Below are 27,912 nucleotides of genomic sequence, written 5' to 3'. Positions count from 1 at the left end.
CTGCATCGCGAGGTCTGGAAAACGCATTGTTTAGGCTGCACTTACACCAACCTAGCGGTGGGTGTGTCACGAGCGTGAAATACCGGCGAAGTGACTACGAGAAGAGAAAGAGAGAAAGAGAGAGGGAAAGAGAGAGGGAAAGAGAGATAGGAATCCACTTGGCCGATGCTCGAGCCACGTCGGAGATTACAGTGGACCTCGTCTATTCCGCTCAACGTGTGCTGCCTAACCTCTACTCGGCTCCATTGGCCCCGCTTTCTACAAATTAATTACCTTCGTGCTCTACGGACCACAAAGTCGCAGAGATACGCGTTCAATTAAAAGTTGCGAGCTCGTTTCCGAAAAAGCAACCCAGAAACGAACGTGCCACCTAAGTACAAACTCCCTCCAGCCATCTCTCTCTTTAATCGGCGGAAATCGATTCTAAATTCGGTGGAGGCAACTGTTCCACAGTGAAATTGCAGGTTAAACCGTTTAGGATCTGAATTGTCTTGATATTTCGATTTAGTAATGTGCCTTTCTATTTTTTTTTTTTTTTTTTTTGTCAATTTATATCATTGAATTCTATCGGACAGGCACTGCAAAAGGTGAAATTTCGAGAACGAAAGGATCGATAATATTTTCATGCTCTGTACCACTTACCTGCTCTTTCATCTAGATCTTAGGATTTTTATGAAATTCGGAGAAAGTTAAGCGCTTTGTATAGATACGATGAACTATCTTCTTGAAATTGTAGAAATTCTTCTTGTATCTCTGATCTATGCAAGAAACTTGTACAGCGTATTTACCATTGTAATAAATTCTTTGCATTGCAATTACCAAGAAGGATATCAAGAATTTGCTCGGTATCTCTTCTTTTTTTTCTTTTTTTACTATCTCTTCTCTCATCTAAATCCTACAGTTTTATGAAATTCAGAGAAAGTTAAGTGCATCGTATAGATACGATGAACTGGCTTTTTGGAATCATAGAAATTCCCCTTGTATCTCTGATTTATGTAAACAGCTCCTATAACGTACTTATTACTCTGATATATTCTTTACATTGCAATTACGAGAAGAGATTTCAAGAATTTGATCAGCATTCTGTTCTTGTTACTATCTATCTCTTCTTTCATCTGGATCGTATGAAATTTAAGGAAAGTCAAATATTCTGCACCAACGGACAAACTACATTTTTCTTTTACATTATAAAAATTCTTCTCGCGCCACTGACTCTCACGACCAGAGCAAAATATATAAAATTCGCTCGATGCTCAACGTGTGTCAATGGATTGAACTGAATATTCATTCGTTCAACTGTATAAGAACGTAGCGGGTTCTTTGATCTTTCAGAGCTTCGTAAAGTCAACGCCAATGAAATGGGCGTCGATGTTGCATTATACGTTATTCCGCTAGCGCTATTAACTTTTACTGCATTATAATTGCAGAGTCGCTGAATGATTTGCACGGGTCAGAAAATGAATTCGTGTCTCCCTGTGAGCATTCGCTTCTACTTGTGATTCCACGCTTTCAAGATTCCATTAAAGCGAGCCGGATCACGGTAGAACGGCTCTGCATTCTGCCTCATGCAACTGGCGTCTGGTTTCTTCCGATAACGGAGATTCCTGGTGCTACGTTGCTCACGAACACGTTCACCGCGACATCTAACAGTCACCTGGTGAATAACCGTGTGCTGGCAGGGTAACAGCTGCGTAGGTGCATTCGATTTCACGCGACTTGCAGGCAACTGCGAGAGACACTTTCGCTAGAATATCATTTTATACGATAAAACTTTAACGTATGTACACTGGCTCGCGAAATATATACATATAATATATTGTATTTACATGTTCAACATATGTACAATTATATTATTATATATAATTCTGTACGAGTACTTGTTGTATTATATTATACAGATACGATCGTTGTTATCAAATAAATAATTTAATATAGTAATTCCATATAGTTATATCTACATATACACATCAAATACTTCAATTTCTACAAACTTCGTAACATTGTTTTTTCTCCAAAATCGAAGTACGATGATTTTGTGATAATTCGTTTCACTTCTTACCGTATACGATAAGAGAAATATATACTATAGATGTATCAACGATTTTATTAAAGAGCGGATGCAATTTAAAGTTCGCGTTATAGATCAAATATCAAAGTGATATTAAAAATAGGACTGAGACTTTTGAACGATATTGTATACGCCCACCGACGATTATTTCTTGCTCGCGCGAAACGTTCGCGGAAACTAAGGTAACCTATAAAACTAAAGGGCACCGAGAAACTCTGCACCAAATTCAATGGAGTCCGCTGACTGCAAATGTGTGCGTATGTACTTGTTGTTGGCAGAATACGAACGGCACATTTAAGTACGTATCACGTTGTTAGATAGACACGAATCGCTATTGTAGTAACTGTGAATCGTGCATCTTCATAAACTTAGTCGAGCTCGTAGTTGCCTCATCCGCGATTATACGACGTACGTATAAAAAGAAGACTAAAAAGAAAACACCCAACAGATCTCACAAAGGACATAACCTAACATACAAACACTCACCACACTAAAGAAATAAATCAATCAAATTCGAAGATGGTATCCCACTGGGGGTAGTCATCCACATGTTATATTACTATATGACTAAGCTATAATATTTTACCAAATGTCCTACATTGTAAAATGTAAATAAATAAATAAAAAAGAAAATACGATGTACGTATATTGTTCACCTGCATAAGAGCGATAGTCCATGAACAGTACAAAACAATTATATCAACAATTATAAAAATCGACTATAGATTGGTCAGGCGGCCAGATATTTCTGTAACTGTACATATTCGGTTTTCAATATTCTGACTAATTTATTATTTGTCGGAATTCGAGTGTACCAGAGCCTACGACGTTACATCAACGCTTGTTAGCGTAGCTAATCGTTGGCATAGCAGAGATTACCGACTTCTGTGTAAATGTTACCCTGTTCAAATAATTGTACATCGTAGAATATACAATTATAGCTACATCAACGAATACGCTATCTAGGAGCGTAAGGCTGATACGAAGACATTTTAGGAGAAGACTGGTGCGACATCTCCGGGTCACTGATTTCGGTTTTGCACACTGACAGATCCCTTCGTCGTGCTTCTACACACACATTGTTAATAGCATCAGATGCTTTTAACGTTTTAACATTTTGTTCGAATTTTAAATTGAAAGAGGACCATTATTCGTAGGAACTGATCTCTCTTCTGATAATTCGTAGGAAAATATAATATCCTTTAGAGTGTCATTTCTTCTATATGTTTCATTTTACACGTGTACGGTGTTGCTTTGTAAGTACGCCACGTTTCTGGTGTTTCCAGGGTTTGCGATATTTACTGTTGGAATACGGATGTTCATGCGAATTTACATGGGTATAATTAATTACATTATGGGTATAATTAAAAAAACGGAATCATACATACACAGAGATTGATTTCCAATTAAAATACATATTTAGATAGCTACTCTTATCTTTAATCTCTTATCTTTTATCTTATAAGTGGAACCGTTTTTATATTCTACGATTAATGACTCTTACCAACATGATAGAAGATCTTTAATGTAAAAGTTACTAATACTCACATATGCAAACAATTACCAATTTCAAGTAATTTTTTAAGTAAGTATTATACTCTCAGCATCATATATGTATCTGTATATTATGCATATTCTGTACAGTTTACGATTTTTCATAAAAGCACAAACATCCGCAGTCCATTCGTTATTAACGATGCATCGGTTAATTACGCAGGAACGACTTATTAAAAATGAGTCAGCGTATAAACATCTTGCTTGATGCGATGTTTCGCTAACCAGCTGTGTAACAACGTACGACAGGCGTGAATATCTTTGACGTTACACGATCGTTCGGGCTACAGATTCGATATAAACGAAAATATATCGACTAGGGGGATGGCGCACAGAGGATATATTTAAAAAGAAGCAAAAGCATGCACGGATCGATGCTGAATTTTAGTACTCGCCTGTAAATGGGCTTCTGATCGTCACGTTCATCCGGTGTATTGAGGAAATTGGCGTCGTTCACCGCCGAAGACGTGGATCCCCTCGGCGACCTTGGGCCGCCCTCCAGCTCCCCGATCAGGACTTCTGTCTGACCATTTTGGAAAGGACTGCTGGCACGTCGTTCACCGACTCTTCCGCCTTGCACCGGTGTCTGGAAATATGAATCATCGTCTCACCATGTCGAAATAACTCGCCGATGTGTTTAAACGTTTATCACGCGAAGCTTCTATGTCCACGTTGTACGCGTTATATGGAAAACTTGGGAACATCACGAGAAACTCTACTCTGTATTACTTTTTACATTTGTATCGTACGTTTCATATATTATAAAATGAATTTTGGCACATAAGTGAGCAACTATACCGTATTACTTTCAACGTCCACACTGTATGCGTTATATGGAACATTTTTAAACATTTTATTGGTAGCTCGACCGTGTTACCTTGTAATTTTATATTTCACAATTTTCATATGCGCATTTCCCAAATTTTCGATACATGTTTTATCGTAATTAGTTCGTCACCAGCGACTAAAATTATAATTACGTTCATCGTACACATAGAACCATCGTTGTATCAAGTTTCTGATATATTCCCTGTAAAAGGAAATAGTTAGAATAATTTCAATAATTTGTATATAATTTATATAATTTCATATAATAATATATAATTTGAATAAGAATGGAGAGCAGGAAAGCTCGCGTTCCATAGCAAAGAAACAAGGATATTTTGGTTAATTTTCACGGAATTCTTCAACAACGTTGCCCACGATTAATTATGCAGAAACGAATGGCGGATGGTGAATTACAATTCCGGGAAATGTTTACCTCACACTTAACCAATCGCACGGACGTGTTTACATAAGCATCATGAAGGAGAAATCATTTTTACCCGCGAGTTATAAAAATAGAAGCTAACTACCAGTTACTTTCAAGAATATTAAAAACATCGATCCTGTCGCAGCTGTCCTCCGACACTTGCTATTTCCTCATAATCGCGACCATATTTCCTTCAATTTTCATTTTGCTCTACTCGCTAAAACTTTAATTTCTGTAAATGCGCGAGATTGCGTCAATGTAATTCTAATACAAAATTTCTATTTCAAAAAGAAACGCGTATCTTCCACTCGCTGGGACTTTGATTTCTTCCCAGCAAGAGTCGATATCTACAAGCTGATCTGCATCTAGTAATCCTGGCTCGATTCTACCTAGAAAATTTCTCTTCAAGAACATTTTTGTTTCTACTTTTAAAAGAGACTGAGAGGGAAGTTGCAGTCGCCAAAAGTTTGGTTTCTCCCAAATAGGAATATATCTTCCACTAGCTGGAAGTTTGATTTCTTCCCAGCAAGAGCATCTACGAGCAGATCTGGATCTAGTAACCCTGGCTCGACTCTACCTAGAAAATTTTTCTGCTAAAACATTTTTGTTTCTATTTCTAGCAGACTGAGAGGGAAGTTGCAGTCGCCAAAAGTTTGGTTTCTCTCAAATAGGAATATATCTTCCACTAGCTGGAAGTTTGATTTCTTCCCAGCAAGAGCATCTACGAGCAGATCTGCATCTAGTAATCCTGGCTCGACTCTACCTAGAAAATTTTTCTGCTAAAACATTTTTGTTTCTATTTCTAGCAGAGACTGAGAGGGAAGTTGCAGTCACCAAAAGTTTGGTTTCTCCCAAATAGGAATATATCTTCCACTAGCTGAAAGTTTGATTTCTTCCCAGCAAGAGCATCTAGTAATCCTGGCTCGACTCTACCTAGAAAATTTCTCTTCTAAAACATTTTTGTTTCTACTTTTAGAAGAGACTGAGAGGGAAGTTGCAGTCGCCAAAAGTTTGGTTTCTCCCAAATAGGAATAAACATCTACAAGTACAACCGTGTTTAATAACTCATCCATTCTAACTGTATCTAAGAACTTGCTATTCTAAAAAACGTTTATTTTTCAATATCTAGTAGAAATTGGAAAGAAAAACGTATCTCGTTCCACTCGTTAAAAGTTTGTTTTCTTCCAAATAAGAGTTAAATATCCACGAATATCCACCTGTAGATATCCGTGTACATCTGTAGATCCCTTTAGCAAGTTTACTTTGACTCTAGGCAAAAAAAACTTCCTATTACAAAAACTTTCCCTTTCCACTTGTAAGAAAGGATCGGCCGAAGAAGCCTTTTCTCGCTACAAAGTTTGATTTCTTCCGAATAACAGCGAACGTCTACAAGTAGAATTACGTTTGGTAAACCCTAGCTTAACTCTGTCTAGAAAATTCCTATCCTAAAGCATTCCTATCTTTCTGTTTGCCAGAGAAATTGAAAGAAAAGAACGTATTTGATTGCACTCACTAAAAGCTTCGTTTCTTCTGGACAGGTCTGCTGTTTCTCGGCCGCGTCCTTCCCTTCCTTCGCTTCTTTCGTCTCTTTCACTATGCCCTTAGGTATGGTACCGTTGCTTAGCTTAGGAGTGAAGACGTTCGTGATCTGTTCCCTACGACAGAAACACCAAGGCACATGAGATCGCGCGAGGAATCAACTTCCGACACACTAATGCCCCTCGCTAGGAGAACAGCGATGGTACGCGCGGTTGCATCGCAATGGGATATCAATCACGCCAATCGCAATTTCACGTATCCGGCTTGTAATTGTACTTCCCATCGCGGTGTGCCGCGAGTTTTCACATTTCGCGTTACATTGCACGTCGCCACGGTCGAGCGTATCTGCTGATAAAAAAGTCGAGCGTCTTTTTCGACCATCTGCTCGGTTAGTTTAACAAATCAAAGCACTCGAACACGGCCAACACGTTGACACCGTGACGATGAATCGATGAATTTAATTCAACGCGATTAAGAGAAGATAAATCGCGCGGATTAACAGATGCAAATGCGGTCGCAGAAAGAAGCGCGCAAATACGATACGGTACCTTGCGGAAGTTAAACGTTGTACCGTAGCGTGTTTCCATCTATCGCGGCTCGCACAATATACAAAATTCACGTGGACGCGTGTTCGAACGAGCTGACGTTCTGACGAGCGAGATATCCCAGAGAACCGTAACGCACAGGCTGATAAAAATTCGTACGTGTACATATTTGATTATACCGAGTTGGCAACTAAGCGACTGCGGATTTTCCCATTGGGTGGTAATGACAAAATCCGCAATCGCTTAGTTACCACCCAATATAAGAAATATTTGATACACGTTCGAGGCAAGTCGCTTATGGCTATTGTTTTAGCTACTGTCAATTCCTTGTTTGACGATCTAAGGGAAAAGAGGTCGGTACACCTGATCAAATAGTTGGGTATTTTACATTTCAATTCTCAAATTCTTAGATAAATGGTACATTGTTGGATCACGGATGACTACATCGACCTGTGCTCGATTACTCAAATTCAGGATGTTCAGTTTTATCGTGTGTTTTATGCTTCCTTGACAGAGATTTGACAGAGATCAGTAGATATAAAATTAAACGAAAACTTCTGCTTGGAGACTTTGAGAAGCTTACTGTACTTAAAATGTGTGGCGAAAAGTAAGCGACTGTTACAACGTAGAATTAAATTGTGACGAAACGACCGCTTCAGTTTTTGAATTTCATCGGCGACAGGGCTCGTTGTAACGCAAAATATCGCCATTTCTTCGCGACGAGTATACTCGTGAGAAACAGCTAACAGGTGGAATAACTCGATCGTCGTGGTTCCTGGTGATCCAACGATACCAGTTGAGAGTCAGAAATTTTTCCAGCACACCTGTGACCTCGTGCAGGACGCTGAGCGAAAATCGCTGCGCCGATGCGCGTGGTTGTTCACTGAGTTCGTCGGAACGTCGATATCGTTCGTTCGTTAAACGGCCGAATACGCGTTCACAGAAATCACAGACTGACGCGTTGACTGGACGAAGTTGCGCGGTCGTTCGTCGAAAGTTACACGGCCAAGCGAAAATCTTGCGTGGCCAAGTGAAATTATGTTCTTCTTAACGCGTTGAGAAGGTCGATAGCGCCAGCCATCTCCGGAAACAATCAGGATAACATCACCGTGGTGACATCCGCGCTAAACGAGTCGAACAAGCTGGAAAATTAGTATTTTTGGCAAACTTTCAGGTTTAACACTCGACCGTGCGTCCGCCGACTGTCGACCTCGTCGATTTCTCGTCCGATCGAAACCGTTAAGCTTCCGTCCCGAATAAAAACGCCGTTGTACGCTGTTACGTCTCGATTGTCTACGCTGCACGATGTTTTAGATGCTCGTGAAATCCAGGCGTGCAAGAAAGAGAAAGAAAAAACGACGAGGACGTTAGAAGAGGCAGGGAGAACGATAGAAACTGGGAACAAAGAATGGAAACGATTAACGATGGAATAACGGATGGAAGAGAAACGGCAAGAATGAAATGCCACTTACTTGTCGACAAGCGTCACGGTAATTTGGTTGCCCGTCACATTTTTGCTCGCGCTGTCCCCGCTCGTGGACGCGACTGCCTCGTTGATCTGCACACACAGCAAACATCGAACAATCAGCTGGTTTGCCTCTACCGGACGACCGCTGTTCCTCGCGAAAACAAAAGAATTCCCAACGACGCTTCCCTATCGATGCATTCATTTTCCTCTACTCCCCCAATTCTCTCTCTCTCTCTCTCACACTCTCTCCCTCTCTCTCTCTCTCTCTCTCACTCTCTCCCTCTTTCTCTCTCTCGTCACGCTTTTATTGGAACCAGAAACAATCCATTCGATGAGCAGATTTTGTACAAATGTACAAGTGGAGCATTTTGTAGGACGTTGGTGCAATTTTGAATTTTTTTACCAATGTTTATAAACGTCAGTTAAATATAGGAATATTGTGTCTACAAGAACATCGCTTTTAATATTCTACACAACTTGACGTATCGCGCGACGAGCTTAGATAAAATCTATGTACCGTCGTGTTAATTCAAATAAGCGTAATCTGGTGAAACGGTGGTTTTGAGAGAAACGAGTTTTAGTATTCGACAACCTCGACATCCGTTTAATATACCATCCGAGATATCAACTATCGCGTGTATCTTCAGTTTCGATGCAGACACGGTCTTCTCGTTTAATATGCATAAAGATGAACAGCTAACTCTTCTGCCAACCGGCAGTAATGACTTGATTTAAGCGAAAGTTGCAGATAGTCGCTGTTCTGGCTTGAACAAGGCGGTAAGAGCCTTTGGTCGCGGCTACAAACGCATAAACGTCCCAACATCGAACCAGAGTCACATTTTCATCCACCTGCAATTATTACTCTTTCATACCACTCATTTATACCAAGGGATCCTAACTTAATTATTCTTATTATTCCTTTCGTTTTATAAGAAAGCGGTAGATGCACAACGTGTTTTCTCGTTATTTTATTGAATTACCTACGACCCATTTTATTCTGTTTCTACAAAATGGATTCACAGAACAATCCATAAAATAACAGAAAATAAAAAATGTTGCGCATCTATAATATTATTTCACTTATGAAACAAAAGAAACTTTTTGCTTGCCCGAGACAAGGACCAGGGGCGTCAAACGAATCAAAGAATTTCATTCGAAAGCGTTACATTCGCACACAAGGTCTCTCCGCGAGTATTCGAATAGTTTCGTCAGCCTGCGCAGATAATTTAGAAACGAGGGAAAAAGAAGGAAAACTGTGACAACGGTTTCGGGGTCGCAACCTGTGGAACACGCGCGGGTACAGCAACGTACATACACGAGCTGCATCGGACCAAGGACGCGCATGATCGCGTGGCCACCGCTCACTGCGCTCGTTTACTTTTGCATTCCGCATATTACGAGCAACCGCCGTCACGATTTTCCCTGTCAGTCGGCCCGTTCGTTTCAGAGTTATTTCAATGGATTATTTAAATCATAGTGAACGTCGTTGGTTGGCGAATACGTCCCTGATTAGAATGTCCGATAGATGCCAAAGGAACACGCGAATGGAATAGGAACTAATTGTTTGAATACAATGGAGACAACCAGGCGATCGGCCACTTTATCTCGGCGATGCTCATCGTGCATGGGCACAGGAATTGGCTCTAATCGAGCCGCCATCGATTAACCATTTATCCACGCGATCGCTTCTCCAACCCAACCACCCATTATCTTTCGACCTATTTCTTTTGGTTTTATTGCGGCAAACAGGAGAGAAAGAGAGAGAGAGAGAGAGAAGATGATTAATCCGTTAACCAGGATGGACGAATTAACTCGTCGCTGGGCTTCGCGATCTCTCGAAACGTGGCTGACGAAAATATTCGAACATTCGCATTTACAAATATAATGTTAGACGCAGACTGCGGGTATTTGAGCGCGTTTACGTTCCTAATATAATTATGAGAATGAAATATATGTATAGACAGATTTTCCTAATTTCCTTACGTGTAACGATGAATATTATTAATTCTATCTATCTGTACATCTGTGTCTACGTGGATGTATCTAGATATACATCAGACTTGTCGCATTTCCGCAAACGTAATTAAAGAAGAACATTACAAGCTAATCGAGACGCTTTGCTACGAATATCTTCTTACGTTAGACGGATGTTGTGTAATGAGTTTTTGCGCGCTAAAATAAAGTCCACAGTCTACTCTTCTGAATAAACTGCTTATTCTGCATTCATAATCGCGTTCATCCTTCGCTCTTTTCAGTCTGTCTTCTTATTGGAACTTGCAGTCTCTGTGCGAGCTCACGCTGGTTCCAAACTTTTCGCCGCTCATCTACGTCCTGGAAGATCTAGAGATCGACGTGGAGTTTAATTTAAGAGCTAGCGCATCTACCGCGGAGCCAAAGTGTCGTGGCTGAACGGTGTGAGCGGAACGTGGTCGAACGTCGACGACGGCCAACGTTGCGTCAATCACATCCGGAAGAAGCACCACCGACCAAGCTACGATACCACCGTGAACTCATCCGCACTCAAAGTTCTATTAATACGTTAAAATGAGACAAGTTGCTGTACCTCTTTGTCCAGAATATCGCACGGCTGGAACCTCCAGTGAGACGTGAGCCGCTTGAATCGTTCCTTCGCACGCCTGCAACAAAATCATGCACGTTCCATTATCGTCATCGAATACGTCATCTTCGTGAGAGCACGAACATTAAAGAACACATCGCAGATGAATAGCCTAAAATTAGAAGGTTGCAGGAAGTGCCACTGAACTTCGGTTAGGAGTAACGCCAACATTCCGCTCTTCAAACAATGAACGTTAAACGCGCGTCGTTGTACGACGATGCAGAAGAGTATTTTAAACTCGAACGTTAAGTCAAAGATTAGCGTTAAAGGTATTCAGTTGGGAATTACATTGGCGGAGAAGAAAATGGCGCGGTGATGCACACAAGCTAGTTCTTCCACACTGAATGAAGCTTCATGGAGAATTTCATCGATATGTAAATAAAGTTGTGATTGAAAAAAGAAGCATCGACTAATAGATGATATAGCACCACCTTCCCTTGGCAAATTTCTCTTAGTCCCTTCGTTCTTTGAACTAATGCTGGCAACTAAGTGATTGCGGATTTTGTCATTAGATGGTATTGATAAAATCCGCAACCACTTAGTTGCCAACCCGATACCAAGTAGCAAAGTAATTATAGCAAAGTAGTTATAGCAAATTAATTATAGCAACACCTTTCCTTGGCAAATTTCTCTTAGTCCCTTCGTTCTTTGAACTAATGCTGGCAACTAAGTGATTGCGGATTTTGTCATTAGGTGGTAATGACCGCAATCACTTAGTTGCCAACCCGATACCAAGTAGCAAAGTAATTATAGCAAAGTAATATAGCACTACCTTCCGTTTCTCTTAGTCGCTTCGTTCTTTGAACTAATGCTGGCAACTAAGTGATTGCGGATTTTATCTATTAGATGGTATTGATAAAATCCGCAATCACTTAGTTGCCAACCCAATAATAAGTAGCAAAGTTATATAGCAGCACCTTCCTTTGGCAAATTTCTCTTAGTCGTTTCATACTGTGAACTAATACTGGCAACTAAGTGATTGCGGATTTTATCATTAGGTGGCAATGACCGCAATCACTTAGCTACCAATCCTATACCAAGTAGCAAAGTAATATAGCACCACCTTCCGTTAGTAAATTTCTCTTAGTTGTTTCATACTGTGAACTAATACTGGCAACTAAGTGTTTGCGGATTTTATCATTAGGTGGTAATGACCGCAATCACTTAGCTGCCAACCCTATACCAAGTAGCAAAGTAATTATAGCAACACCTTTTCTTGGCAAATTTCTCTTAGTCGCTTCGTTCTCTGAACTAATGTTGGCAACTAAGTGATCACGGATTTTGTTATTAGATGATTTTGACAAAATCCACAATCACTTAGTTGCCAATCCAATACCAAATAGCAAAGTAATTACAGCACCACCTTTCCTTGACAAATTTCTCTTAGTCGCTTCGTTCTCTGAACGAATGTTGGCAACTAAGTGATTGCGGATTTTGTCATTACCACCTAACGACATTAGGTCACGAATCGCTTAGTTGCCAACTCAATAGCAAGTAACAAAGTAATTAATTACCTTTCGATGGCGATGACCCAAGCTTCTTGCACCAGACCAGAGCTGAACTCGTCCGGCACTACTGTCAACAATTTCAAAGCAATTAGTCCATCTTCCTTCCTTTCGTCCAATTCTACTTTCAAATAAACACACGAACAATAAACGAGCGATTCAGTTGAACCGAATTGCGCGTCGTTTATCGGACGACGATTAATTGTCGCAACAAATCAGAGACACGGAGAAAACAACACAGATACAGCGTATGGTATATTTTTCTTTTAGAAATCGATCAAATGGAACAAAAACGACGAAACGTTTCATTGCTCGAACCGCGGATGTTCGTATATTTATATTGGGTTGGCAACTAAGAGATTGCGGATTTTGTCATTAGGTGGTACTGACAAAACCCGCAATCACTTAGTTGCCAACCCAATAGAAAATACGCAAGTGCAAGCGCGCATATAACGCGTATAATATTCTTCGCAGTATTACACTAACAGAGAAATAGGAATTTGCATAAACATACACAGTTTGTTTATGAACAATCCGAGGATGCATCCGATACGCGAAAATATATAAAACATCCAAAGTATAATATCTAATATAATTTGTAACAGCAGAAAGAAACGTTTGCTTAGGTTCCATGTCGTTTGTCACGATCATAAGTATATGAATTTGCGTAAACATGCACAGTCTGTTTATTACTAATGGCATCGTCACAATAACGTCACGATAATATCGAAATAATATTAAAACGGTATAAAAACACGAGAAATATTAAAATAAAATTTTCCCTCGAGGCTGAAATTTCATTAGCCATAGTCCTTAAAGATTAACAACCATTGCAAAACTAAACCAACGAATTCCTATGTTCGCGAACCACGCAAATACCATTTTCAAAATCCACGTCGTCGTCTGTCTCCTCGTCGTCTATGAACTTGATGGTAGACAAGTCAAAGTGCGTCGCGACGTCCTCCGGTTGTTCGTCGCTCGTCGCAAACTCGATGGACTTGGGTACATCGTCGACTATGGATTCGTCGACGATGAACGTTTGTCCATCGGCTCCCGAACGAGACGAGCATCCGCACAGGAGCATCCTGCGGAAGAACTTGGACATGTTCCTCAAGGGTCTACTCTGGAGGAATCGAAGCTACTTGCAGTGGATGTGCTCATATTTCTCCAGCTTCGAATAGAAGGATTTTCGGTGACGTCAAAACGCGAACAAAGTTTCAGGATCGTCTATAGCAAACTCTGGAATTTCTCCAGACTCTGGAAATTCGCTTGGCGAATTTTCACATTTTTATCTTCGAATTTGTACGAAGGCGCGGCATTTTACGAGGACTGCTCGCAATCGCCAAATGTTGCTGGATTGACGAATTTTTCTACGGTCGTTGTATCTGCACGAAAACACAGAATACCACGAGAGCTTGAAATTCTACGAAATCGTCTTTTCCATGTCTCTGTCGAGTTCCTCGAAAGTCGGCACGTTTTTACAGAAGCGCAGAACCTCGCCAACACTGCGAATCTCCTCGAATTCCTAAACTTCCGAGTATACGGAAATCGGCGAATTTGTCGAAATTTTCTCCGCACATCGGCAAAGTCAGCGAAACTTTACGAAATCTCCGACGTTTTCGAAATTGCTCGCCATTGACGAATTTACCGAGATCACGAAATTTTTCCCACAGCGAGACAATTTCCCGAGATCTCTGTACTTGCGCGCGATCGCTCGATATTTCAGTGTCACCGTAATTTTCCAACATCGGCACCGGCTTCTTCTCTTCGAATCCCGGGAATTTGTTATCGCGAAATTGGATGGAACTGCAGCACGCGACCGGACAGACGGAAAGGAAAAGCGACGTGTGCCGAGCCGCACGTGTCGCCCAACCATAGAAAATAAACGCTCGGTCCAGGGCTGAGAATGGATGGCACCGCGAGCTTACCAACCAAGAGGTTTATATTTGGAGTCGCACATTGGCATCGGCGGTAAAAATGATGCGGCAGAGCCGGCTTCTAGGCGCTTTACGCCAATGCCAATGAATCCATTAACGTGTAATAAATCATCGGCAAATTAATCAGTTGGACGTAGCCTGTCGAATATTTCGCACGAAATTACCGAATAATGTGGAACGACGCGGATCAAACGACGCGCGCAAATGAAATACCGCGTTAATCTCTCCGGCGATAACGAGATGATTTGATCAACGTGTTTGATACGTTACTTCTTTAATCGCATTAGTAAGTCGAATAACGGTACGAGTAATTTAGAAATGACGTTATTAATAATTTCAATGGAAGAAACGAGCGTTCTCAGCAGCGAGAGAAAAATTCGATTTTCGCAGAATTGTAATAGTCATTTTTTATGACATAATTTTTACTTCGCTTATATAGTAAAATAAATATCGTTAAGCTTCCTGATTAAAAAGTAAGTCGACGTGGAAAGTAAGTGAATTAATAATAACATTCGATGAAATTGAACTTTTATATTAATACCTATCGTTATATTTCCTAATTTATATTGATTAATTCCATCACGAATTATAGTAATTTTTAAATTATTTATTTAATGAATTTAAGATAATTATAATAGATAAATATATTTCAAATATTTATATATTTTTAGGAATTATAATTTACATTATAAATTATTCAATACTATATTATAAATATTCAACTGGACATTTATTATTTAATCTATCAATAGCATTCTCTATATGATTGAAATTTGTTATTTATACAGCTATTAATTTTCCTATAAAAATCCTTAGTCATTTAGTTCCACTTAATTCGCCAAAATTTTTAATAAATTTTATTCTAATTATTGAATTAATTAGATTTATTACTCGACTTTAAATTTTATTTATTCGTTTATCAGCGAATTTAACTTCATATAATACGAGTCCAATGCGTTTCATTCTACGCGTTGGGAGTGTACGAACAAGGCTGGGCCATGACTATATCTATATATATGTGTAATATGTACCATCTGTGTTGTTATATCGTCGTTAAATCAATGGTGTTGATAATACGCGAAAACAACAGCTCGTTCTTCGAACGTTTGAAAACGTAATTCTTCCTAGTCTTGTGTTCTTGCTCGTCGATTTGATTCTCTTTAGCATTTAACACTTTGACCATGGTTTCTCCTGTAACGCCACGCTGCTCATTGGTGACCAGAGCGCTTCAACCTCTTACAATTGTAAAAATTGTATGAAAATTGACAGTTAGGATATAACCGATAAATAGAAGATACTTTGAAAGAAAAAGTGCCCCATTGAACGATTTTATTAGAACATCAATAAAAAGAAAATGAGAACAAATCTTCGAATATTATTATAAACACAGCTTAGAAAATAATCGTAAATGCTGCTTTATAATCATATATATAATTGAAGTTAGAAGTGTGCACATAACCTTACTATTATACAGGGTGGTTGGTAACTGGCGGTGCAAGCGGAAAGGGGGTGATTCTATGCGAAAAAAGAAGTCGAAAATATAGAATAAAAATTTTTTTTCATTTTTTCATCGAGACAACGATCTACAGTGAGATCCGTTATAACGAGACGCGATAAAGTGCAGGCGTACCGAGCGAAAATTCAAAGTCGATTTTCTCGAAAACAAAGCCTCGAACGAAAAATTTGTATTCTACATTTTCGACTTCTTTTTACGCGTAGAACCACCCCTTTTCCGCTCGTACCACCAGTTACCAAGCATCCTGTATAATTGAAGGTAGAAGTGTGCACATAACCTTACTATTATACAGGGTGGTGGTAACTGGTGGTACACGCGGAAAAAAGAAGTCGAAAATATAGAACACAAATTTTTTCTTTTTTTTTTAACTTTTCCATCGAGACAACCACCCTGTATAATTGAAGGTAGAAGTGTGCACATAACCTTACTATTATATATAGAATGAGCAAATACTGTTTACTAATATGTGGTGGCCCTCGACCACGGAATTTTCCAACGGCTTCGCTACACAAAGGGTAAGGCCGACATGCCTAATGTATCTATAACGTGAATTCACAACAGAGACCAGGTCACACACCGCGGGTAGGATGGCGCCCAGATGTCTGCACATCCTTGGCGCGTACCCTCAATAGTCCTAAGTACCCACCGGGGGGTCTTGGAATTTCCATAGTTAAGGTCCTTCGGACCAAGCGAGCATCTCTTGTCTTAGGTTTCCTTTTACGTTTATTGTTTACTACGGGTTAACACGGAAAGTTAGTCTTCCCCACGTCTGGTACGTTCCGTTAGCAACTTTCTCACGAGGGTGGCTGAAACCCTTCCTGGTCCACCAACCGTCTTATTATCCAATCGGAGACGGTGTCTACTGCCCTCGCTTCCCTAACCAAAATTGTCATCGACAAATCCGATAGTCCCGTGTCCTTAGACACACCCACCCCTAGCTTTCCTCAGACACAGTATCGTCAGGAACACTTCGCTTATTCTGTATCCTTAGAATAGTCAACGTATCTTCACCGGTCTCTACCCTTATAACAGTCGCGTACTTAACGTATCAGTGTAACTAAGTTTTACATAACGTGGTTGGAGCGAATTGTGATTTATGTCAATTCAGTGTGTATTACATTGCGATCGCTGAATTCATAATAAAGTTTAATTCAAACAAAATTAATAGTTGCGTTACGACTCAGCTGTTTTATTCCATCATCCAGCCCTCGAGTTTACGTGACATATCCATCGATATCCCTACGGTTCTTTCGCCGAATATTCGGAAGAACGCATACGCGGCAACCGTCGCGGACATCTAATAAACGCGTGCGTAGTGAGGATATCGAGGGCCAACAAGGAAAAGAATCCGTTTGGTTTCGAATCAAAGAATTCATTCTGCCCCGAACTGCGAAGTGCGGAAGGTTTAGTATCATAGAGAAGCAAACACAGTTAGAGATACGTGATCATTAACTCTTGATAGTTAATCGTTAATTGATGACTATTGATTGTTAATAGCGTAATAAACTTCTTTGTTGAACATCAAGAGTATTTCTTGTTGGCACCAACAAACGCCTCAAATGTCTCGTACACGTTTCAGCGATGTAAGGTGCATACCTTGATTTTTGTTTTTGTTGCTTGTTTATGGAGTATCGTCGCGTTTGAAATCGATGTATTTGACGATAACTCCAAGGCCAATTTTATGTACCACTCGAGAGTTCTTCTATGTGGTGTAGAATACGCTATCGTTTGATCTGATAAATCTACGGCACATTTTCCTCTGTTGTGATCTACCACTAGCATCGGTTTATCGCAAACATAATTTTTGTCTACCTCTACCGTTTCAGCCGAATGTTTCGTCGAAATCATAAAAATAATCCTAATACTGTTTACTAATATCTTCTACGCGTTTCGACTGTATATTCTGCACGTTTTGCTTACGACGAAATAACGAATGCGAATGGTTTGTTGAAATAAACAAAGCCTTGTTACAATACGTCGCTATCGACTGTTACCAAGGTGCCACAGAGGTCACCCGTGACCACCAAGAAGATGAACGGTGCATTGGGGAAGAATGTTGTCTTACATCGTCGATTTATTATTATTTTGCCATTATATGCTTTGAACAATAAAAATACTCCCGTGGCGTCCTCAGCGAAACGTGTGATTTCGGTGTGGCAGTCAAAGTGTCAGCTACTTATTTCAAAAGAATGAACTATAATCCGGTCTCCTTTTTATCTCGTTTGGCATCGTGAACAAAATTTAGTTTCGGAAGACTAAGGACGTTTGAAAAGATTTTACGCGTGACGCGAGGTTGTAAGCAGTCACCGTGTTGACTTTTATTACAAAAAGACAACATTGTAATTATTTTGTTCGCCAGACTAAAGATTTTATCGTAGCGCGACCCTTCGCGTTTTTAGATGTTGTATAGTTTCGCCCTTGGTGCAAGCTTATCGCGTCGTAGAAACTAGTTTCAGAGGAACAGCCGCTGACCCGGAAACAAATTCCAGTCAGCAGAATTTTCATTACTTTCCTGGGATACGATGTTCACGAGCCAACGAGCCTGCCCTGGAATAATGGAATCGCTAGTATTAAATTCGCCACGATACACCGGCCAAATTACGTCCACCGTGTCTTATCTCGCAAACGATCGAGGTATACTTGCTATAGTTTCAAGATAAACTGAGAAACTAAATCCGCTTTCGATAATTAATTCAACCCTAGAATTAATCCACGTCGTCAGAAATACATCGCTATAGTCGTGCTATTATCGTCTTTCGTCGGTTCTTCACTTCAATCTTCTCATAATCTTGACGATCGTGACAAGAGATGACAAAATAAAAACACCTATAATTCCTTTCTTTATCTCGTCTTGCGTCTTATCTTTCAAAAACGAAGAAACACACGCGATCTATGCTATCGTTTGACATTATATTGTTTTATCGAATTATGACCCATTTTGTTCGCGTAGAACATACATCGCATTATTTTATTGAATTATGATCCATTTTGTTCGCATAGAACATGCATCATATTACTTTATCGAGTTATGTATGATCCATTTTGTTCCCATAGAACATGCATCGTATTATCTTATTGAATTATGATCCATTTTGTTCGCATAGAACATGCATCGTATTATTTTATTGAATTATGATCCATTTTGTTCGCATAGAACATGCATCATATTACTTTATCGAATTATGTATGATCCATTTTGTTTCCATAGAACATGCATCATAATATTATCTTATTGAATCGTGATCCATTATGTTCCAACAGAACATGCATCATATTATTTTATTAAATTATGATCCATTTTGTTCGCATGGAACATGCATCATATTACTCTATCGAATTATGTATGATCCGTTTTATTCGCATAGAACATACATCATATTATCTTATCGAATTATGTATGAACCATTTTGTTCGCATAGAACATGCATCATATTATTTTATTAAATTATGATCCATTTTGTTCGCATAGAACATGCATCATATTATCTTATTGAATTATGATCCATTTTGTTCGCATAAAATATGCATCATATTATTTAATCGAATTATGTATGATCCATTATGTTCCAACAGAACATGCATCATATTATTTTATTAAATTATGATCCATTTTGTTCGCATAAAACATGCATCATATTACTCTATCGAATTATGTATGATCCGTTTTATTCGCATAGAACATACATCATATTATCTTATCGAATTATGTATGAACCATTTGCTTCCAATAGAACATGCATCGTATTATCTCATTAAATTATGATCCATTATGTTCCAACAGAACATGCATCATACATAATTCGGCAAAATAATATAAAACAAAAAATGGCGTGCAGTATAATTTCCTTATGAAACGAATGAAACCTTTGCGACAAATGTGTGAGACACTGTGCTCAAAGTAACGGAATATCGCTAAGGTATGATATATGAAAATACAATATACGAATCAATGTATCAAATAACGGTCTTCGTAAGAGTTACCAAGAAGAAATATATATAGCCTAACCGGTACCAATGTAACTCGAGCTCGATGAAGTTGCCACGCCGAAATGCGAGTTTGTAGAAAAAACAAACGCAACAGTATCGCTTGACCCGCGATTCGTCCACGTTTGTTCAAACAAAATTTTCGTTTGTCTACCGTTCGAAGATAAGTTATCGTCAAAGGAGAATTAACAAAAATTTCCCATCGGCTTCCATTATCTTCCCATTAACTTTTCCATTAATTCTTAAGTGGAATATGATTGTCCACGATTTGTACACGTTCGTTCACCTAGAATTTTCGTTTGTCTACGCTTCAAAAAAAATTAAAGGAAAAAAGTTAAATTTTCATTTAGTCATAACGTTGTTTCAAAAGATGGACGAACGAGAAAATTTATCCATTCGGTTGAACGAACTTGAACGAACGAATACAGTTTGTTTTTTTATAAAAATTCGCATTTGGAGTTGTTAATTTCACTCGGCTTGCTACTGGTACTTCCTTATCATCAGGAGACAGTATTCAATTACGCTGATAGTATCGACAAATACGAACGATCCTATCTACTACGCATAAAACGAAGAAAGCCATATCAAATTTTGCAAGCTTTCTCGCCTAATAACTTTTAAATTGGAAGATTGCTAAATTTAACGTTAACGTTGTTCAACTGTATTCTACAAATACACTACTCTTAGTAAATACAAGATTCGTTCAAAATAATTGCCTTCCCAGAGATAAAATTCACGTAGAAATGTAATTAAGTATTTTGATTAATTATTATTCTAATTATTATCGTTCAAATCGTAATAATTCATTGTACAGGCTGGTTGGTAACTGGTGGTACGAGCGGAAAGGAGGTGATTCTAGGCGAAAAAAGAAGTCGAAAATATAGAATACAAATTTTTCGTTCGAGGCTTTGTTTTCGAGAAAATTGACTTTGAATTTTGGCTCGGTACGCCTGCACTTTATCGCGTCTCGTTATAACGGATCTCACTGTAGATCGTTGTCTCGATGGAAAAATAAAAAAAAAAATTGTATTCTATATTTTCGACTCCTTTTTTCGCGTAGAATCACGCCCCCTTCCGCTTGTACTACCAGTTACCAACCACCCTGTATAATAGTAAGGTTATGTGCACACTTCTAACTTCAATTATACAGGGTGGTTGGTAACTGGTGGTACAAGCGGAAAAGGGGTAATTCTAGGCGAAAAAAGAAGTCGAAAATATAGAATTCAAATTTTTCGTTCGAGGCTTTGTTTTCGAGAAAATCGACTTTGAATTTTAGCTCGGTACGCGTGCACTTTACCGCGTCTCGTTATAACGGATCTCACTGTAGATCGTTGTCTCGATGGAAAAATTAAAAAAAAATTTTTATTCTATATTTTCGACTTCTTTTTTCGCGTAGAATCACCCCCTCTTTCCGCTTGTACCACCAGTTACCAACCACCCTGTATATTGAATATCTACGTACTTATCGTAAATAGGCAATTCTAACGTAAAATCTGCTATTTAATTTGCGGCGGGCAGATGAGCTCGTTATTTTCAGAAACGAGTGCCTTCCAACAAGGCGGACGTTCCTGCACACATGGAATCCACGTGCAATTTACACGTGAAGATTTGCAGGCGCGTTCATGTAGAACAAAAAACGATGTCATCATTCGCGCGTCTAGAGACAAAGCCGTGCATACCACTGACAACGTCGTAAATACACAATGAAATCGTGGAAAGAACAGCAGTTTTGTCAGAGTCGTTTACTCGTTACTATACAGACGCTTTTATCGTGCCATTTGATCGATAAAGTAGAAGATCTGTCACGATATCCGGAACAATCAATCTTCGAAGACTCGACGTTGTGCAGTGTGCATAAAAGTCAATCTTAACGATTTACCGACCGCTAGCGATTCAACACCATGCGCACGTCCTACCGGCATCTCAGGCGCAGATCCTCCCTGGTTTTGGTTTAGATTCTGCAATACCATTCTTTTCGTTCATTGCGAACGGCAAGTTTTTCAAATTGGTATAAAACAATAGGAGCTTACAAAGCAAGGCAATTGATGCGACTGAGCAAGATACTTTAGTACTAAATAACAAATTACTGCTTAAATAATGAGAAAGATTAATAGACTATCGGTCGGTGAGCGTCGGCGATAAAAACCAATTAATAAGCTATCGGTCGGTAAAGTGTTAAGTACAGATGCTACGCTTTGACGTTAGCCATAAGGCCGAGGAGCGATGTTATTCGTAATTTTATGAAAACATTTCTTTAAAAAGCTGCTTTTCTTATGTTGATACTAATATTTGACCTATTATCATTCTATTAGGTCGTCCGAAAAGTTTCTTTCGTACGATCCATTTTGTTCTATCGAGATAAAGATTACAACGTTCGACAGGTTAGGTTTCATGTTTGTATAAAGATGCGTTGTTGTCAAAGACGGGTCTGTAAAAGAAAGACACTTTTCGGACAACCTAATATTATTATCGCTAATTGATAAAATAAATTTCCCGCTGCTACCCCAAACATCAGTCTCGGGAGACTCGATATTTCTAAATTCCCATAAATGCCATTTGCCAAATTTTCTCGTAGATATCGTTCGTGAAATTCGCAGAAACGTGAAATTTTACAAAAAAACTTTCTTTCCTATACCGATGCTACTCGAACCATTACTATTCCATCATTTCTGTTAATCGATAAAATGGAACATTTGCTATCGTAAAATACAGCCTTGGAAGGGTTTTAACGCTGCGAAAGCTGCATAAATTTATCCGCCGAGGAACTTCAATATCCCATGAAATTTCGCTATCAAAGTTTCAGTCAATGTATAAAGCGAAAAACAGAGAATCCTAGAATAGTCGCCATCTGTTTATGAATATCTTGCATCAACGTTGCTAGCGAACACGCGACTTAATAGTAGGTAGATACATCTCAGGAAAATTCTGGAGAACAGTTGCAAATGTATACGTGTATACGTATGTATTATCAGTAGCCGCGTAGATGGCGCGACTCGCCCTTGAAAAATAGTCTCGACGAGACACGAGGCGAGAAGAGAAGTTGCACTTTCTCCGAATCGTGGACCGGCGTTCGAGCACGTTTTGGCCCGGCGCCAACTTCACTCGAAAAGTGAAGGAGACACACCGCGGTAGCGATGAGCTCAAGTAAGTTATCCAATACGTCGCAACTAAGTTCGAAGATCAACCGACTAAATTCCAACTTTCTATGCGTATTTCGAGAAAAAGAAACGCTACTTTCCAGTAGATTCTTCGGTTAAACGCGATAGAATCGAACCGTCTGTGAATATTTTGAGAAGTGGAGAAGTTAGTCGCAAATAACCATGGAATTCTGGTCGAATAAATTCGACTAAATCGTTTCTTTTTTTTGTCATTGAAATCCAACTGTTTTATTGTAATTTTCGTGCATAACCTGCCTCTACAGTGATAACAATCGATCACTCTGTCTCGTAAACATATAAATAGAATGTATAATGTTTATGTTATCGATTTATTCTAAAATCGAGATACCTGTTAGTTGATTTTCGAAACTCGCGAGTACGTTTATTCCGATGTTGGAAAACAGCTTGACAAGGCCGATGATTTTGTGGGTTGGCAACTAAGTGATTTTTGTCCACCTAACGGCAAAATACGCAATCACTTAGTTGTCAACCCAATACAATGAACGAAACGCATTAAACAGGGTGCAGTCGAATAACAGGCACGCGAGATGATATACGAAAAAATAAATACAGGAAGATTCTTTCGTTGGGGGTTTAGTTCTCCAGTTTGAAAATTTATCAACTGTACTTGAGCGTGACTAACTGCAGATTGGACAACGGTAAATGAGCAGCGGCAAGTTACCATACGTCCAAAGAGAAGCGACAAACGTAAAATGAAATGTTTTCGCAAGACTAGGCTGATGTTTGAAATTTGGAAAATCCAGCGTACGCGCGTACTATTTTTGACCTTTGAATACGTTCAAACTTCATTTTCTCGAAAATGAAAATAAATTTTACCGTAGAATTTTTAACTTAACGGAAAATTGTGGCGCGTAGAATTGCCAGCTGCTGACCGTTTACTCGTAAACCTAAATCAGCCAAGTTGCAGTATACTTGACAAATTTGCAAACTCAGTTTGCCTGAAATTCGAAACTCGGAACGAACAAATTTTATTCGAAATCTTCTTCGTGTTTCTGCATAGGAAATTACCTCGCACCCACTTGTACGAGCAGCCTTCGAATTTTATGAAGTTAACCATCGCCACTGCATTTGATTCGGATTTATAGGCACGCGTTGAACTTGATCCCATCGCTACACGTTCAACGAAGCTGGGGAGCAACTGTGGCGAATTTTCTTGGCGAATGCATCGGCCTTGGGACGAGGGTTCGTGTGCACCGAGCGGATAAATTCGCGCGTTAACTCCACGAGCTTCTGTATCGTGAGCATGCGACCGCGATCTTCAGCTACTCAACTTGATTGCCTTCTGCCGCATAGAAAAGGATAATAGATTTTTCCATCGAGCTTCGTCGATTCTTCTTTCCGGATTATCCGACATTGGAATACGTATACATACGCTCTTCTTTCACCACGATAAACTAAGCTGCTCCGTGTCGCCTTAGATTACGAACATAATGGACCCGTTTGCTGACAAACGCAACGTTCTGAATACCTCGGAACAATCAAACATATAGAGCAGATTTTTAATATCAAAGGGTTATACGGTAGATTCTAGACAACGAAATAACGAAGAAATAATCGCGTACAAAAGTATCGATAAAGGCTTATTTTTCAATCTACATGGTAGAAATTCGTTGCTTGAAATATAAAAGAAAAGGAATAAAATTATATTTAACACTAGAATTACCACACCGGTCAAATCGACTGGTTCTACAATTTTATTTTAAAATTCCTACTTCGTGCTTTATTTTTTTATTTTCACAATGACTTTCGCAGCGATAACTAAAAGAATAATATAATGAATTTTATTTTGTTTTTTACGTATTCAAACTGAAAATAATTTTGTATCAAGACTACTTACACCAATATCAGTCAAAATGGCGGGTACTTGTCAAAGTGTAAAAGGGTCCTGCAATCCGTTTATCGAACCCAATTAATCGGTTTCCTCGTTTTGTACAACTTGCCACACGTTTTTTATATTTGTACTGCGTATCGTTCGATATGACGATATCAGTTATCGGGAAAATTGCGGATCGATCGCTAGATCGCTAGATGCTGACGCTAGAAATACCACAGCGGTGAAAACGACTGGTTCTACAATTTTATAAATGTGGCAACCCTCGTTTAGGGATCATTTTAGGGATAATCGTTAATAACACTAAGAATGTACTGCATAACATAGAATTGCTTCTGTAAGAAAGTAATAAATCAATAAATATAAAAATATTCTATTATTACTTTATTATTATTATTATTTTATTATTATTACTTTATTATTATTTTTTAAAGACCAGTCATTTTCACTGCTTTTGGTTGAAATAGCTTCGGTGGTTCTAGTGTTAAGATTACGAAAGATCAAGAACAGATTTATTAGAAATAATACTCGGTGTATCGAGCGTGAAAAAGTTGAACTATTTCTTCGTTCAATTACGTGTTCTTATTAGCGGTAATTCATTAAGCATTGCAAGACACGTCGAACGAGGTAACTCGAGCGTGTGTTTGAACTATAATTTATCATTTGACGAACATCAACAATAGTTTCAGGCGAAGCTTTGAAGCAAGCACCTACGCTTGTCTATGTGTGTCACCGTGTTTGCAGGAACTTTGCCTCAGAGAACTACGTTTCACGAACATGTTCGCGAACATGCAAATAAATGGCAAACAGGCGACGAACAGTTGGCAAACACCACGATAGAAGCGCATCGTGAAAACAACTTTCGAAACGTTGCTGATAAAGATCGTTTTCTTGGAAAATCCAGTTAACGATCCTTTCATTATCGTCGATCAACGAGGAATTTGAAACGATGGAAAGTTATTCCCCCGGCTCTTACAGACTATCGAGTAAATGAAATTTCATAATTGCATGAATTTTGTTTTTCTAATATTCTCATCGAATAGAAATGCTACGTTAGTTCAAGGTGGCTCAAGGTTCATTTTTGGTACGCTCCTGCGTTCTTGCGATTTTCAAAAATCATTCAATCAATTTCCGAGTGTTACGATGGTTACAAGAAATTGTAGTGTACAATGAAAAATGAATATTTTTCGTTCTTCCTTTTTTTTTTTTTTTTTCAAGCTTAACGCGTTGCATGTTCTATTTTGATATATGAGAAGATACGAAGTCGCCATGTTACGGCATAGAATGAAGATAAGAAAGATTAATTTTCGTCTTCTAAGAATTACTGAAACTCGATATTCCCTCCTTTTCCCATGGGTCCTTCGTTCCCGATCATCGCGAACATAATTGTTGTTATATCTATATTTAGAGGTAGGATCGCGTTAGTTGTTACTTTATTATTCGGATGATAAACACCACGCTTCTCGGAGTCGAAAAACCTCTATGGCACACACTTGGAAGGGACACGAACGAACGAACGAAAAGTCTTAAACTATCGATCTGGTCTATCGACCGTGTCTAGTAATATCTCCTAGTTACTTCTTTTTGTAACTAGCCGTCAGCATATAGATGGCGAGCGAGGACTCGCGTTGTCATTTTCAACAATAATAAATAATTTTATACTTCGTTTAATAATCGTAATAGCGAATGGCGGCAAAACATTTCAGTAATAGTACAGTACCTAATATCATTGCGGTAATGTTCAACTGTGAACGGATAATTGCAGCGCGGATTGTTACGCAATTTCCTATTTTTATGACAAGAGCTAAGAGAGATGGAACCTACGTAATTGGTTTTGCCCAGTAAAACTTATGACAGGTATTGCACTTTGGAATATTTTACTGTACATTTACACGATGCTGTACATTGCGTGTATTCTATGCATCTTTGCATTTTTAAATCTGTACAATTTGTAACAATACCGTAATACGCATTAGTATCGTAGATGAGTAAGAATCCGCGGTCCAACGATAATGAAACGATTAACCGCGTCTGTTTCGCGTCACTCGTATCTGAAACAAAAACGAACGTATTAAACCGAAACGTCAGCCAGGACAGCAGAAATTTTCTAGTAATAACAGGCTTTAAAAGGTTAACGCGAAACAAACGAACGGAACGAAATAAACGCGTAATTTTCAGCAGAGATCGTTTGCACGCTGTTCAACGCTACGTCTCCGTACGCTTGAGCTGGCATAATCAAAAAATTCGCTAAATCTGGGTCAAATAACACGCGACCTTTGCCATGTCGCGCTCGCCATGTTTGACAAAGCACCGTGGAAACGAGGGAAACGCGAAATTCTCAGGAGAAATTGTTGGAAGAGAGCCGCAAGTCCAGCCACGAAGGGACGAGTCACACAAGTTCGCTGTGGACTTTGAAAACTCCTGCCCGTTAGAGGAGATTAGAAAATGCAGATAACACGACGAGAGTAACCTGCTTAACGACTGAAACGATTAACATTTTCTCCCACGATGAAGGCTCTCTAAAGTAAATCTCGCGGAAAATTACGTGCAGTCACGCTCGAACGTGCGTCGATGCCGATTTCGTCGAATTCGGGTCGAGCAAAACGGTGCCGTGACGAGCACGTTCTAATCGTAGCTACGATGATCGAAACAGTTCACCGGTATCCTTCGCTAATAGATTGGTATTAGATATTACAGGTATTACTATTGCTTTAGAGATTGCAGCTATTAATATTAATACTTAGTATTTGTAATATCTAGAATATTAATGTTTCAAATAAATAGATAAATATCAGTCTTGTAGATATTGTAGGTATTGGTACTTTACAGCTATTAATATTTTAGGTATTGTAGCTGTAATATTAATACTTTGTATCTGTAATATCTAGAATATTAATGTTTCAAATAAATAGATAAA

The 27,912-nt window shown here is 39.0% G+C and overlaps 1 protein-coding gene across 1 annotated transcript in view; it reads right to left on the bottom strand.

Annotated features, from left to right (window-relative positions):
• LOC117231528 overlaps positions 1-27,912 on the bottom strand; it is a 129,656-nt gene that overhangs the window by 87,130 nt on the left and 14,614 nt on the right. Inside the window, exons 4-9 of the mRNA XM_033490055.1 lie at positions 26,957-27,046; positions 12,558-12,615; positions 10,990-11,062; positions 8,431-8,516; positions 6,388-6,529; positions 4,018-4,208 (exon numbers count right to left, since the gene is read on the bottom strand). Coding sequence (XP_033345946.1) covers positions 4,018-4,208; positions 6,388-6,529; positions 8,431-8,516; positions 10,990-11,062; positions 12,558-12,615; positions 26,957-27,046 — 640 coding nt within the window. The remainder of the gene's footprint in view (positions 1-4,017; positions 4,209-6,387; positions 6,530-8,430; positions 8,517-10,989; positions 11,063-12,557; positions 12,616-26,956; positions 27,047-27,912) is intronic.

Source organism: Bombus vosnesenskii, unplaced genomic scaffold, assembly GCF_011952255.1.
Source record: "Bombus vosnesenskii isolate JDL3184/JDL3185 unplaced genomic scaffold, Bvos_JDL3184-5_v1.1 scf7180000013272, whole genome shotgun sequence".
Taxonomy (NCBI): domain Eukaryota; kingdom Metazoa; phylum Arthropoda; class Insecta; order Hymenoptera; family Apidae; genus Bombus; species Bombus vosnesenskii.
Note: the sequence above shows the minus strand (reverse complement) of the source record. Positions and strands in the feature narration are given on the sequence as shown.